At 37.4% G+C, this 14,939-nt stretch overlaps 1 protein-coding gene across 1 annotated transcript in view; it reads left to right on the top strand.

The window, feature by feature from the left end:
* Pi4KIIIalpha (phosphatidylinositol 4-kinase III alpha) overlaps positions 1 to 14,939 on the top strand; it is a 118,585-nt gene that overhangs the window by 58,263 nt on the left and 45,383 nt on the right. The window contains exons 13-18 of the mRNA XM_089645313.1: positions 921 to 1,194; positions 3,926 to 4,027; positions 10,083 to 10,284; positions 12,017 to 12,154; positions 13,568 to 13,672; positions 14,360 to 14,551. Coding sequence (XP_089501439.1) covers positions 921 to 1,194; positions 3,926 to 4,027; positions 10,083 to 10,284; positions 12,017 to 12,154; positions 13,568 to 13,672; positions 14,360 to 14,551 — 1,013 coding nt within the window. The remainder of the gene's footprint in view (positions 1 to 920; positions 1,195 to 3,925; positions 4,028 to 10,082; positions 10,285 to 12,016; positions 12,155 to 13,567; positions 13,673 to 14,359; positions 14,552 to 14,939) is intronic.

Genomic DNA, 14,939 nt, shown 5'->3' with positions numbered 1-14,939 from the left:
AAAAGATTATTTCAAAACTTTATGAAATGTTTCTTTTTCAATATTGTTTCGATTATGCCCATTACTAGTTCGTAGCGTAATAGTCAATAATTACAACCATATTTATGTAATCCTTAATATTGTATTTACTACTAACTTAAGAATGATAATGATTAATAAATAACCCCTTAATTTATCCCAATCATATTACAAATTACATATGTGTATGGTTCGACTGTTATTAACATTTTTCTTCTAGGGGCCTTTAGGAAGGAGTTCTCTAGGGGTGATGGTCCATAGGCTATTCTTTTAGTTTTCAGAAACAAAAAGTTCTTCCATTATATTTGTTAATTTTACACCAAAAAGTTTGAAATTCCAAATTTCCCTTTGGATGTGACCAAACTGTAAATAGTAACCTCCAGTGCACAATTTCTCTCTTTAGACGTGATTTTTGTCTTTAGTTGTAAATAGATATTTTATACATTGCCTAGATTTCAATTGTTATTGTCAAAATTCAAATATGGTATTGTATTTTACATTTAAAAAATATACACAGTTACAGCTTGTCAAGAAAGTGTAAAAAAATTATAAAATGGAACATAAGATTTCATAACTATGGCAACACCGAAATTAGAACAAATTATAATAGTTTAAAATATGAGGTTATGTTTGACTTCCTAATTTGACAGATTTTGGACATTAGAAAAATGGAAAAACGCTATTTATTACAAATGTTTTTAATTTTTTACTAAATTGCTAAAAGTTTGCATTTCTTCCACATAGTTTTTGTAATTTGGATTTATCATCTACTTGGGTTCTTTGATATGTACATTTAAAAAATACAACTCCCAAGTGTTGCATGCTCCTGTAAAGTAATAAATTGTTAGGTTATGTTATATGCTCTGTTATCTGAGGCACTAACCTAACCTCTAATATTCCAGGTCTATGGCCAGCAGAATGGTACGCGGGCGTGAAAGAAATCGCCGTCAAGTCCCCGTACCTCGTGTCGCAGACCCCGTCGCGTTCGGAGATGCGCGAGCTTCAGTACACGTCGGCGGTGCGCAACGACTCGGTGTCGCCCCCCGAACTGCAGGAGCTGAAGACACAGATCCTCAACCTACTGGAACACCCTCCAGACGTTGTGGCCTACCTAAGCAAGCTGAGCTTTGCACAGTGCACATACTTGTTGAGCGTCTATTGGCTGGAGACTTTGAGGTTAGAATTTAAGCGATTTATTCCCCTGCTAATGAAATTGAGTTTTGTTCATAAAACTTCTAATTATTCTTCTAAGCTACGCAATTGAAGTGAGTTGTCAGATGTTCCTACTTCAAGTAGCCTATCAATTGGTACAAAGTGCTACTTCAAGTACTTTTTCAGCTAGTGCTGCTTCGATAGCTTTTAAATTAGTAGGAAATACTACTTCAAGCAACTTGTCAAGCTAGTACAAAGTGTTGCTTTAGTAGCTTGTCAATTGATTGAAAATGCTACTGCAAGTAGCTTGTCAGCTAGTACAAAATGCTACTTCAATTAGCTTGTCAGCTAGTACAAAATGCTGCTTCAATTAGCTTGTCAGCTAGTACAAAATGCTGCTTCAAGTAACTTGTCAGCTAGTACAAATTGCTGCTTTAAATAGTTTGTCAATTGGTAGAAAATGCTACTTCAAGTAGCTTGTCAGCTAGTACAAAATACTGCTTCAAGTAACTTGTTAGCTAGTACAAATTGCTGCTTTAAATAGTCTGTCAATTGGTAGAAAATGCTATTTCAAGTAGCTTGTCAGCTAGTACAAAATGCGGCTTTAGTAGCTTGTCAGCTAGTAAAAAATACTACTTCAAGTAACTTGTTAGCTAGTACAAATTGCTGCTTTAAATAGTCTGTCAATTGGCAGAAAATGCTATTTCAAGTAGCTTGTCAGCTAGTACAAAATGCGGCTTTAGTAGCTTGTCAGCTAGTAAAAAATGCTGCTTCAAGTAACTTGTCAGCTAGTACAAATTGCTGCTTTAAATAGTTTGTCAATTGGTAGAAAATGCTACTTCAAGTAGCTTGTCAGCTAGTACAAAATACTGCTTCAAGTAACTTGTTAGCTAGTACAAATTGCTGCTTTAAATAGTCTGTCAATTGGTAGAAAACGCTATTTCAAGTAGCTTGTCAGCTAGTACAAAATGCGGCTTTAGTAGCTTGTCAGCTAGTAAAAAATACTGCTTCAAGTAACTTGTTAGCTAGTACAAATTGCTGCTTTAAATAGTCTGTCAATTGGCAGAAAATGCTATTTCAAGTAGCTTGTCAGCTAGTAAAAAATGCTGCTTCAAGTAACTTGTCAGCTAGTACAAATTGCTGCTTTAAATAGTTTGTCAATTGGTAGAAAATGCTACTTCAAGTAGCTTGTCAGCTAGTACAAAATGCTGCTTCAAGTAACTTGTCAGCTAGTACAAATTGCTGCTTTAAATAGTTTGTCAGCTAGTACAAAATGCTACTTCAATTAGCTTGTCAGCTAGTACAAAATGCTACTTCAATTAGCTTGTCAGCTAGTATAAAATGCTACTTCAATTAGCTTGTCAGCTAGTAAAAAATGCTACTTCAATTAGCTTGTCAGCTAGTACAAAATGCTACTTCAATTAGCTTGTCAGCTAGTACAAAATGCTACTTCAATTAGCTTGTCAGCTAGTACAAAATGCTGCTTCAAGTAACTTGTCAGCTAGTACAAATTGCTGCTTTAAATAGTTTGTCAATTGGTAGAAAATGCTACTTCAAGTAGCTTGTCAGCTAGTACAAAATGCTGCTTCAAGTAACTTGTCAGCTAGTACAAATTGCTGCTTTAAATAGTTTGTCAGCTAGTACAAAATGCTACTTCAATTAGCTTGTCAGCTAGTACAAAATGCTACTTCAATTAGCTTGTCAGCTAGTACAAAATGCTACTTCAATTAGCTTGTCAGCTAGTACAAAATGCTACTTCAATTAGCTTGTCAGCTAGTACAAAATGCTACTTCAATTAGCTTGTCAGCTAGTACAAAATGCTACTTCAATTAGCTTGTCAGCTAGTACAAAATGCTACTTCAATTAGCTTGTCAGCTAGTACAAAATGCTACTTCAATTAGCTTGTCAGCTAGTACAAAATGCTACTTCAATTAGCTTGTCAGCTAGTAAAAAATGCTGCTTCAAGTAACTTGTCAGCTAGTACAAATTGCTGCTTTCAATAGTTTGTCAATTGGTAGAAAATGCTACTTCAAGTAGCTTGTCAGCTAGTACAAAATACTGCTTCAAGTAACTTGTCAGCTAGTACAAATTGCTGCTTTAAATAGTTTGTCAATTGGTAGAAAATGCTACTTCAATTAGCTTGTCAGCTAGTACAAAATGCTACTTCAATTAGCTTGTCAGCTAGTACAAAATGCTACTTCAATTAGCTTGTCAGCTAGTATAAAATGCTACTTCAATTAGCTTGTCAGCTAGTACAAAATGCTACTTCAATTAGCTTGTCAGCTAGTATAAAATGCTGCTTCAAGTAACTTGTCAGCTTGTACAAATTGTTGCTTTAAATAGTCTGTCAATTGGTAGAAAATGCTATTTCAAGTAGCTTGTCAGCTAGTACAAAATGCGGCTTTAGTAGCTTGTCAGCTAGTAAAAAATACTGCTTCAAGTAACTTGTTAGCTAGTACAAATTGCTGCTTTAAATAGTCTGTCAATTGGCAGAAAATGCTATTTCAAGTTAGTACAAATTAGTTAGTCATTAGTACAAAATGCTACTTCAATTAGCTTGTCAGCTAGTACAAAATGCTACTTCAATTAGCTTGTCAGCTAACAAAATGTGTAAATTGGTACAAAATTCTATTTCAAGTAACTTGGTGAACCACTTTCAAGGTGAAGTGCAAACTTATCTAAATAATATGAGATGACCAAAAGTATACTTACACTACATAATAATGAGTTGTTAATTATTGTATCTTGTTTATAGAGTTTCAAACTCTCCAGAACCAAGTCTCCAGCCCATACTGGAGTATCTGAGTGATTCTGCCCTGCAGAAGGATAAGTTGGGAATGTGGCAATGTGTTTGCAGGTAACTTATTATTTCTTTTAAATTGCTATAAAGATAATATGAGTCAAAACTACTAGTGCACGCTATTGTCAACAACTGCTGAGCTCTGTTAAATTTATAAAAATTGCAGTAAAAAGTAATCAAACCTATATATTTAAGTGATCAAACGATAAAGACTTTAAAAATCCACAATCTACGTGATTAATACGTTAAATTCTGCATTGCATTCCATTAAAAGTGTACGAATTTAAATAATACGGAACTGTCAAAATTAATTGTTTTCAAGATTACGTTCAAACTACATCAAAAGTGCTCAATTTTGTTTTTTGCTAAGTGTTAAATCACACAGTTTTTTCTTTTTTTAAAAAGTTTTAAATCCAATTCTATTAATATAAAAGTAAAACTATCAAATATTGAAATTGAAGGATTTAGCAAAAACAGCACTGTCATTTCTCAAGCTGAATTACAATATATGAAGATCTATTATCTCGCCTACTCATAACTCGGAAGTGGTTCAGTGGATAAATCGGTCACGCTGAAAGTTATATCAACGGCGTACGTTCGAGCCCCAACCAAACCAACTAAAAATTTTATATTTTATTTTTATTTTATTTAATCTCTAACGCACGACTGTTAAGTTGCGGGGCGCGTTCAAGGCCCAGAGAATCCATCGAAAATTGAATAAATTAAAAATATTTAAAATCTTCTAACTATGCCTAACTGCTTAGCATGTCCCGAATCGACGGGAACTACATTTGTATGCCTAGTATGTAAAGGAGCATACCATCTTCTCTGCGGTGGAATCACAGAAACCGCTTATCGACGACTGACAATGGAACGGCGCACTCAAATTAAATGCAAGAAGTGCGCAACCGTAGCGGTTGGCACTTCTTCCCAGGCGCAGTCACCGGTTTACGATATCAGTTGTGATAAACCCATTGGATCGGAGAACAGCGAAATCCTGAAAAGTCAAAATGCAATCATCTTACAAAATAATAAAATACTGGATACAATAACCTTCATGAGCAAACAGTATGAAGATATTCTCCTCCGCGTGCGGGAGTTAGAAGATAAAAATATGGTGTTAACAAAACAAAATTCCTCTTTAGAATCCCGAATTGACCTACTAGAAGGCCAGCTTGAAAATGTCGAAAGGTCGGCAAGAGCCAAAAATATAGAGGTGAGGGGAATACCCGAAATAAAGGGAGAAAGTTTGAAAAATATATTCCACAATATATGCCAAACCATTCAATCAAAAGTAAATACTTCAAACATTGAAGCGTCCTACAGGACACAAAAACACAAAAATGGACCTATTGTTTTTAAACTGACCTCGAATCGCGATCGAGAACAATTACTATCGGATATAAAAGCCTTCCACAAACAAGCATCCAGTCTCGAGGAGAAGCTCAACACTCTGAACTTAGGGATTGCCGGACCAAGCTCACCAGTCTACGTTGCGGAACACCTGACATTTCGTGCTAACCACTTGTGGTACCTGGCCCGCAAAGCTACAAAGGAAAATTTTTTTAAGTATTCGTGGATCAAATCAGGGCAGATCTACGTACGTAGAGATATCGGAACACCTGCAATTCGTGTTTCTAATGCGGAGACACTGGCACTACTCTCACCAAATTCATCACAATTATAGTTCTAAAATTATCATGTGTAAAACTTTTATTGTATCGTATTATTATTTTTTTATTGTACTTGTTTTGAGGTATCACATATATTGTACTAGTGTCAGAATCAAGAATCCGTTAAAAGATACTATTCCTATTTCTATTGCTTTGAAACATTAACATTATTTTCTAACATTGCCAACAGTAAAAACTCTACATACAACTTGTTTTCTAAATTGCTCGCCAAGTTTTGTTCAGCTTCTAGTCTTCATCCAAAGTTTAGCTACCAACACCCTACACCAATTTAAAAAATGGAAGATAATATAAATAATATTTTAGACAATTTGTCGCAGATTCCATGTATCGAAACAAGTAGTTCTGTAGAAGTTCAAAAAACCCTAAATAAATCCAACCTAAAAATATTTTCCATGAATATCAGAAGCATGAACAAAAATTTCAATGAACTAATGATACTACTTACAGAACTTGACTCAGACTTTGACTTGATTATTCTGAGCGAATGCTGGATCAGAGATAACTATATTCCTAAAAACATAAAAAACTATAATCAATACAGTACTCAGAATAACCAATTACAAAATGATGGCGTTATTATATACATAAAAAATCATATACAATACTCTATAAAGGAAATCACAATAACTCACTCAAATTGTCTTAAACTTGAAATAGAAAATAGCGTTACTGTTCTAACTATATACCGATCACCGAGCACTTCCAATATAACACCATTTTTAAACTCGCTTAATCAGTTTCTGGCATGTATTAGAGATCATGAAAATGTTCTAATTATTGGTGACCTAAATATTAATATTATAAATACAATGCATCCCCAAGCAAACGACTACATAAATTTATTAACTCTTCAAGGATTTATCCCAGCTATTACAGCCCCTACTCGTGTCTCAGAGTTATCCGCCAGTTGCATAGACCACGTCTTTGTCAAATGTAAGCTAAATATCAAATCTCTCATATATCAGTGCACTGTGACAGATCACTACGCTACTATCACCTCCATTTCTCATAAAATTCAAAAATTACCAGCATCCACTATACAACTAAAGAAAATTTCTTATGACACTCTCTTCAAACTGGTTTCCAATGAAAACTGGTCAAATTTCTACAAAATTAGCGATCCAAACTTAGCGTGTGAATCTCTCATCAACATCCTACATAAGCATCTGAAAAATGCCACATCCCACACACACAACAATCAAAGTAGTCGTACAATTAAACTAAAACCTTGGATAACTACTGGTATTTTACACTGTATCCGCAAACGTGATAAACTTCATAAATATTGTAAAAATAACCCCACTGATTACGAATCTCTCTTATTTTATAAAAGATACAGAAATGCCTGTAAAAAAATAACCTGTACGGCCAGAGAAGATTATTATAGGAAACAGATAGAGGAAGCTGCGAATGATAATAAAAAAATCTGGAACATTGTCAAAGAAATATGCTACACCGACAAAATTACCACACCCATAAATAAAATAACCATCACAAATAAAACACTAAATGCAACCGAAAATTCAGAAACAATCGCAAATCACTTCAACCAATTCTTCTCTACAATCGGATCGGATCTAGCAAATAATATTTTAAAAAGAAATAGCAAGTCTGAAAATAATCTTGCAAATACTATCTTTCTCGATAATCTGAGCTATGACCCTTTCAATCTCACACTAACAACAGAACAAGAAATCACTGAAATCATCAATTCACTCAAAAATACACACTCCACGGGAGTTGACAATATATCCACTAAACTAATTAAACACCTTAAACCAATCATTGCTAAGCCCCTTGTATACATCACAAATCTAAGTTTTCGAACTGGCCTTTTCCCAAACACTCTAAAACATTCAACAATTATTCCTATCTTTAAATCAGGGGACAGATCAATCGTCAATAACTATAGACCAATATCTCTACTGAGTCCAATCTCTGAAATAATCGAAAAAACAGTAAAACAAAGGCTCTACAAGTTTCTCGAAGAAAATAAAATCCTGTCAAAAAACCAATACGGCTTCCGCAAAGGTCTTAGTGCATCATTTGCAATTGCAGCTTTTACTAAATTAATTTCTGATAACCTCGATAAAAGTCGCAAGCCCCTCGCTGTATTCTTGGATCTGGCTAAAGCCTTTGACACTGTATCTCACCACATACTTTTGAAAAAACTCTCACAGATAGGAATAAAAGGTGTTCCTTTTAAATGGTTTGAGAGCTATCTAACAAATAGGTCCCAGTCAACTATTATTAACTCCGCTAAAGAGTATAGAAGTACAAGTTTGCCAATCACATATGGCGTGCCCCAAGGCAGTGTGTTGGGCCCACTTCTGTTTCTAATATACATTAACTCGTTATGCAATTTGGATACTGGTGGCACTATAATATCTTTTGCCGATGATACGGTTATAATATTTGCAGATGAAAATTTGAATTCAACATTTGAAAAAGCAAATCATGGTATAAATGAAATAAAACACTGGTTAGATTCCAACCTCCTCACTCTAAATATTGAGAAAACTAAATACTTACTTTTTTCCATACGCAAACCTAATCTCCCTCAAAACTATCATAAACTTACCATACATTCATGTTCACAGAAATTCAACATGGCTACATCACCTTACAAAAATTGTTCATGCGATAACCTTATAATATCAAACGAAATTAAGTACTTGGGGGTCATTATAGACAATCAACTGCGATGGGAGGCCCATATAAATTCTACAACAAAAAGGCTCCGCAAATTATGCTACATTTTCTACTCTCTCAGATCTATCCTTAACCTACAAACACTAAGATGTGTATACTTTGCACTTTTTCAATCAATTACTACATATGGTATAGTGGGATGGGGAGGTTGTGCAAAAACGATTCTTCATCCCATGGTTTTAATTCAAAAACTGTTACTAAGGATAATATTCAAATGTAAGCCAACAAACCCATCAGAACCACTTTTTAGAAAACTCAGAATATTAGATATTCGACAATTATATGTTAAGACCATTCTCATATACATACGGAAAAATGACTTGGTGAATAAAACACAACAAAAAATTAACACCCGTTACTCGTCACACCTAAATTGTAAAATTCCCCAAACGAAAACAGCTTTCGCCCAGCGGCAGTTTTCTTATATTGCTCCCAAAATATTCAACTCGCTGAGTATTGATATCAGAAAATCAAAAACTCACAATTTGTATGTCATAAGTGTTCAAAATTGGTTATTTATAAAGGGAAGGAACTTTTTCAAGGAATGCCTGCCATCATTAAATTAAGCTCATTTTCTTTATTAGTCATTTTTGTTTTTTCATTCAATTCTGTAAAGAAAAAAGTTTAATAATTAATTAATTAATCTTTATTTTCATTATTTCAACAAGTTCATTTTCATAATTTCTACTTTATTTTCATTATTTTAACAAGTAAAGTAACCTATTTATTTGCTGATTGTGTTCATTTTATCTCATTAATATCAACAGTTTAAAATACGGTTGATGTACACTTGAGCAATCTACTGAACTGGGAACCAGTAAAAGTGTCACCTATTATACACATACATTGCATGTAAAAAAAAATACTTAGATTAACAAGTTATCAAATATTACATTTATATAATTATATAAACCTATGTATATAAATTTCGACTACCATAATACGGGCGTGTGTCTAGTGTGGTAGTCGAAAAGCATGTAAAAACTGTACACATTAATATTTCATGAATAAAGAAAAAAAAAAAAAAAAAAAAAAAAAAAAAAAATATATATATATTCTGACATTAACTGGGTGACGGCTCTAAACTGAGCTATCACAGCAACCTTTAATTCAACATGACTGAGTGTTGGCAGAGGGTTCCAAACCGTCGGGTTCCCATGCACGCGTCACTGGTTGAATCCTCAGCATTTAATCAAAACATTTTATTAATCGACTCTTGACATGACCTGATTCAAGTATTGGATCACTTGCCCAAGTCATCCCTTCCTCGGTTCCAAGAACACTCAACACATCCCTTCAAGCCTTGGAAGGACATTACATATTAACCATAAACATCATATTCCATTTGAAGGACAGATCTGACCAGGGCGTCCACACATTACTAGTCACGAACATCATATTCCATTAGAGGCTTTGAAGGACAGATCTGACTAGATAGTCTATACATTATAAAAGTATTTTTATCTGTTTTCTATAATGCGTAGAAATGTGATTTGTACGACGTTGGAAAGATGAAAAATTATTCTTCTCAGTATACTTTCTTCTTTCGTCTGCAGTTTGATGCCTCACTGCCATACATCAAGGTTTGTATTAGCACTCCACTGCAGACTGCTAACTTCATCTCGTTTTATTAGCGACTACCGCGTTCAGTCCTCCATCAATGAAGTTTCCTGCATTATTATGAAGGTATCTTTGTTTATTTCCAGTGTCGGAGACAGGGTGTTCCAAAAGTTCCTGGACGTGATGTCCAACAAGCCCAAGGACGAGGCTCGCGAGCGAGAGCTGGAGTCGCATGCGCAGCTTCTGCTGGTGAGCTTCAATCACATCCACAAGCAGATCCGCCGGGTGGCCGACAAGTACCTGGCGGGCCTGGTGGACAGGTTCCCCCATCTCCTGTGGAACTGCAGGGTGAGCATTCATTTAGCATACACACATACTCTGGTACTAAGTTCCTGGACATGATGTCCAACAAGCCCAAGGACGAGGCTCGCGAGCGAGAGCTGGAGTCGCATGCGCAGCTTCTGCTGGTGAGCTTCAATCACATCCACAAGCAGATCCGCCGGGTGGCCGACAAGTACCTGGCGGGCCTGGTGGACAGGTTCCCCCATCTCCTGTGGAACTGCAGGGTGAGCATTCATTTAGCATACACACATACTCTGGTACTAAGTTCCTGGACATGATGTCCAACAAGCCCAAGGACGAGGCTCGCGAGCGAGAGCTGGAGTCGCATGCGCAGCTTCTGCTGGTGAGCTTCAATCACATCCACAAGCAGATCCGCCGGGTGGCCGACAAGTACCTGGCGGGCCTGGTGTACAGGTTCCCCCATCTCCTGTGGAACTGCAGGGTGAGCATTCATTTAGCATACACACATACTCTGGTACTAAGTTCCTGGACATGATGTCCAACAAGCCCAAGGACGAGGCTCGCGAGCGAGAGCTGGAGTCGCATGCGCAGCTTCTGCTGGTGAGCTTCAATCACATCCACAAGCAGATCCGCCGGGTGGCCGACAAGTACCTGGCGGGCCTGGTGGACAGGTTCCCCCATCTCCTGTGGAACTGCAGGGTGAGCATTCATTTAGCATACACACATACTCTGGTACTAAGTTCCTGGACATGATGTCCAACAAGCCCAAGGACGAGGCTCGCGAGCGAGAGCTGGAGTCGCATGCGCAGCTTCTGCTGGTGAGCTTCAATCACATCCACAAGCAGATCCGCCGGGTGGCCGACAAGTACCTGGCGGGCCTGGTGGACAGGTTCCCCCATCTCCTGTGGAACTGCAGGGTGAGCATTCATTTAGAATACACACATACTCTGGTACGAAGTTCCTGGACACGATGTTCAACATTCAACATGCCTATTACTATGTCTAAAATTCAAAATACTTGGGTACTAAGTTCCTGAGCGTGGTGTCCAATATTCAACATAGGTCCTCTGATGCTAAGTTCGTAGACATGATGTTCAACATTCAAATTAATGTAGTGCCTGGGTTGATTTTCAACATTCAACATACAATTTATATTATGGTACATAGTACCTGGTCATAATGTTCAACATTCAACATAAATATTATTATGGTACTTAGTACCTGGACATGATGTCTAACATTTAACAAACATTCTCCGGTACAAAATTCCTGGACATGATATTTATTTATTTTATTTTATTTTTATTTATTTTAATATTGCATTTAATTAAAATAGTGATAACATTCAAAATATCGACGCCGAAAAGGCAAAAGGTTGTAAGCGACAATTTAGTAAAAAAATGAGTTAATCATACAGTTTTGATTAGAATTTTCTGATCAAAACTATATATTTATCTCACTTTTTTACAAAATTTTCACTTACGCCCCTTTGCCTTTCGGTTGTCGATTTATTTTATTATTGTACTTAGTTCCTGTTCATGATGTCCAACATTTAGCATACATATTATTATTATACTTAGTTCCTAGACGTGCTGACCAACATTCTAACATTCGAATTACTATTTATAATTATTTTTAACCCTGGTAAGAAACTTAGTTAATTTCAGTTAATCATGTTTATGAAATGCAACAGCACTGTAATAAACAAGCCAGCTAGTCATTTTATTACTGATTATTTTTATTTGCTGACATTTTAACATTTGCCTTTCCTTTATAGGTTCTCTGGGCGATGCTGGACATCCTCCAAGTACTATCATTCAGTCTGCAGTTGGACGCAAACCAGGAGACGCCCATGCTGAGGGTTCCCTCCACAGACCTCACCCTGCAGCTTCAGGATACCTTGGATGCTAGAGAGGTTGGTAATATGCAACTACCAATATAACCAACCACTTTATTTAGCTTGTCTTCTCAAGTCATCGTCTTACATAACTATGTATCATTGAAGACAATATTAATCACTCTCAAATGAAAAATGTGATGCTAAAAAACTCTGTGTAAAGGCCGGGCAATGTCGGGGATTTCAGCTAGTGCAATATATTCTGTGTAGAGACCAGGCAATGCTGGGGATTTCAGCTAGTACAATATATTCTGTGTAGAGACCAGGCAATGCTGGGTATTTCAGCTAGTACAATATATTCTGTGTAGAGACCAGGCAATGCCGGGGATTTCAGCCAGTACAATATATTCTGTGAAGAGACCAGGCAATGCCGGGGATTTCAGCCAGTACAATATATTCTCTGTAAAGGCCTGGCAATGCCGGGGCTTTCAGCTAGTACAATATATTCTGTGTAGAGACCAGGCAATGCCGGGGATTTCAGCTAGTACAATATATTTTGTGTAAAGGCCGGGCAATGCTGGGGATTTCAGCCAGTACAATATATTCTCTGTAAAGGCCTGGCAATGCCGGGGCTTTCAGCTAGTACAATATACTCTGTGTAGAGACCAGGCAATGCCGGGGATTTCAGCTAGTACAATATACTCTGTGTAGAGACCAGGCAATGCCGGGGATTTCAGCTAGTACAATATACTCTGTGTAGAGACCAGGCAATGCCGGGGATTTCAGCTAGTACAATATATTTTGTGTAAAGGCCGGGCAATGCTGGGGATTTCAGCCAGTACAATATATTCTCTGTAAAGGCCTGGCAATGCCGGGGCTTTCAGGTAGTACAATATACTCTGTGTAGAGACGAGGCAATGCCGGGGATTTCAGCCAGTACAATATATTCTCTGTAAAGGCCTGGCAATGCCGGGGCTTTCAGCTAGTACAATATACTCTGTGTAGAGACCAGGCAATGCTGGGGATTTCAGCCAGTACAATATATTCTCTGTAAAGGCCTGGCAATGCCGGGGCTTTCAGCTAGTACAATATACTCTGTGTAGAGACCAGGCAATGCCGGGGATTTCAGCTAGTACAATATACTCTGTGTAGAGACCAGGCAATGCCGGGGATTTCAGCTAGTACAATATACTCTGTGTAGAGACCAGGCAATGCCGGGGATTTCAGCTAGTACAATATACTCTGTGTAGAGACCAGGCAATGCCGGGGATTTCAGCTAGTACAATATACTCTGTGTAGAGACCAGGCAATGCCGGGGATTTCAGCTAGTACAATATACTCTGTGTAGAGACCAGGCAATGCCGGGGATTTCAGCCAGTACAATATACTCTGTGTAGAGACCAGGCAATGCCGGGGATTTCAGCCAGTACAATATATTTTTTTACTTCAAATTTTTCTGCAGAATTTGATGAACCTTTTTTCTTCTTTTAGAGCATTGTGAAAGATTTTGCCGACCGTTGTCAGGGCATCGTGCAGGAAGCCATGAAGTGGGCACCACAATCGACCCGTTCTCACCTTCAGGAGTATCTCAACAAGGTAAGCCATAGACAATAAAAAGAACCTCTCTGGTTTGTAGTTTTTATCTATGATTTTTCTTGTCACTTTAAACATTTATACTGAAAACAAACAGTAATATTAGAAACCTAACCTAACCAAATTTTAAAGATAGTTAACGCATTTTTACTGTGAACAGTCGAAAGGGGTAAATCCTCACATATAAAATCACCCTCCATCAATATAAAATTGGTCCGAATAACCACTGACAGCCTTACTAAAAAACGTGGTGTAAATGTTAAGTAAATATAAGTATAAGTCAGAACAGTGAAAAACTTGACTTATTACCAAGGCGTTTATTTGATTAAAATGGTCTTAACCGGGCTCTAGGTCGTCTTTACCACACCAATGTTGAACGAAGACGGTGAGTGTGAAAATTAATGATTTTATTGGTTTAATTCACGATGATTCAAAAGTCATGGAAATTTAAGAAAGCACAACAATCGTGATCTCGTACTTGATGGTGAGCTATATTTGAACAAATGTTGAAATGGGTCGAGAACCAGCTAATAACGGGGATCATTCAAATGTCAATCACATGCATCTTGGTCAAGGATTCCAATCCATAGATATTTATAGTAAATTGGTTAAAAATAATTTTTCCAAGCACCATTGAAAAAGCATTTCATTAAAATCTTATAAAATCTACAGTTTCTTCTCTAAAATCAGGTACCGAACTCAACCCTGTGGCACCACGCAGGGCTGGCCCTAGCTACGGATTCCCTCCTTCAGGCCGCAGGGCTCAACCAGCTGAGCGCCCCCCTGTCGGTGACGGCCCTGGACAAGCGGCCACGCTGTGTCAAGAGTGACAGCTCTAGGTTCGTCAGCATTCTGAGTGTTAGGAGTCGATATGCCGGAGAGGTGAGTTACCGTCTTGTTTATATTTAATGTGTCATGTTATACACGGTGTCCGGAAACTCGTGCAATGTGTCATGTTATACACGGTGTCCGGAAACTCGTGCAATGTGTCATGTCACACGCGGTGTCTGGAAACTCGTACAATATGTCATGTCATACACGGTGTCCGAAAACTCGTGCAATGTGTCATGTTATACACTGTATTCCGAAACTCGTGCTTTGTGTCATGTTATACACGGTGTCCGGAAACTCGTGCAGTGTGTCATGTTATACACGGTATTCCGAAACTCGTGCATTGTGTCATGTTATACACGGTGTCCGGAAACTCGTGCAATGTGTCTTGTTATACTAGGTATTCCGAAACTCGTGCATTGTGTCATGTTATACACGG

Source organism: Hesperophylax consimilis, chromosome 22 (assembly GCF_061612785.1).
Source record: "Hesperophylax consimilis isolate HC1 chromosome 22, BYU_Hcon_1.0, whole genome shotgun sequence".
NCBI lineage: Eukaryota > Metazoa > Arthropoda > Insecta > Trichoptera > Limnephilidae > Hesperophylax > Hesperophylax consimilis.
Note: the sequence above shows the minus strand (reverse complement) of the source record. Positions and strands in the feature narration are given on the sequence as shown.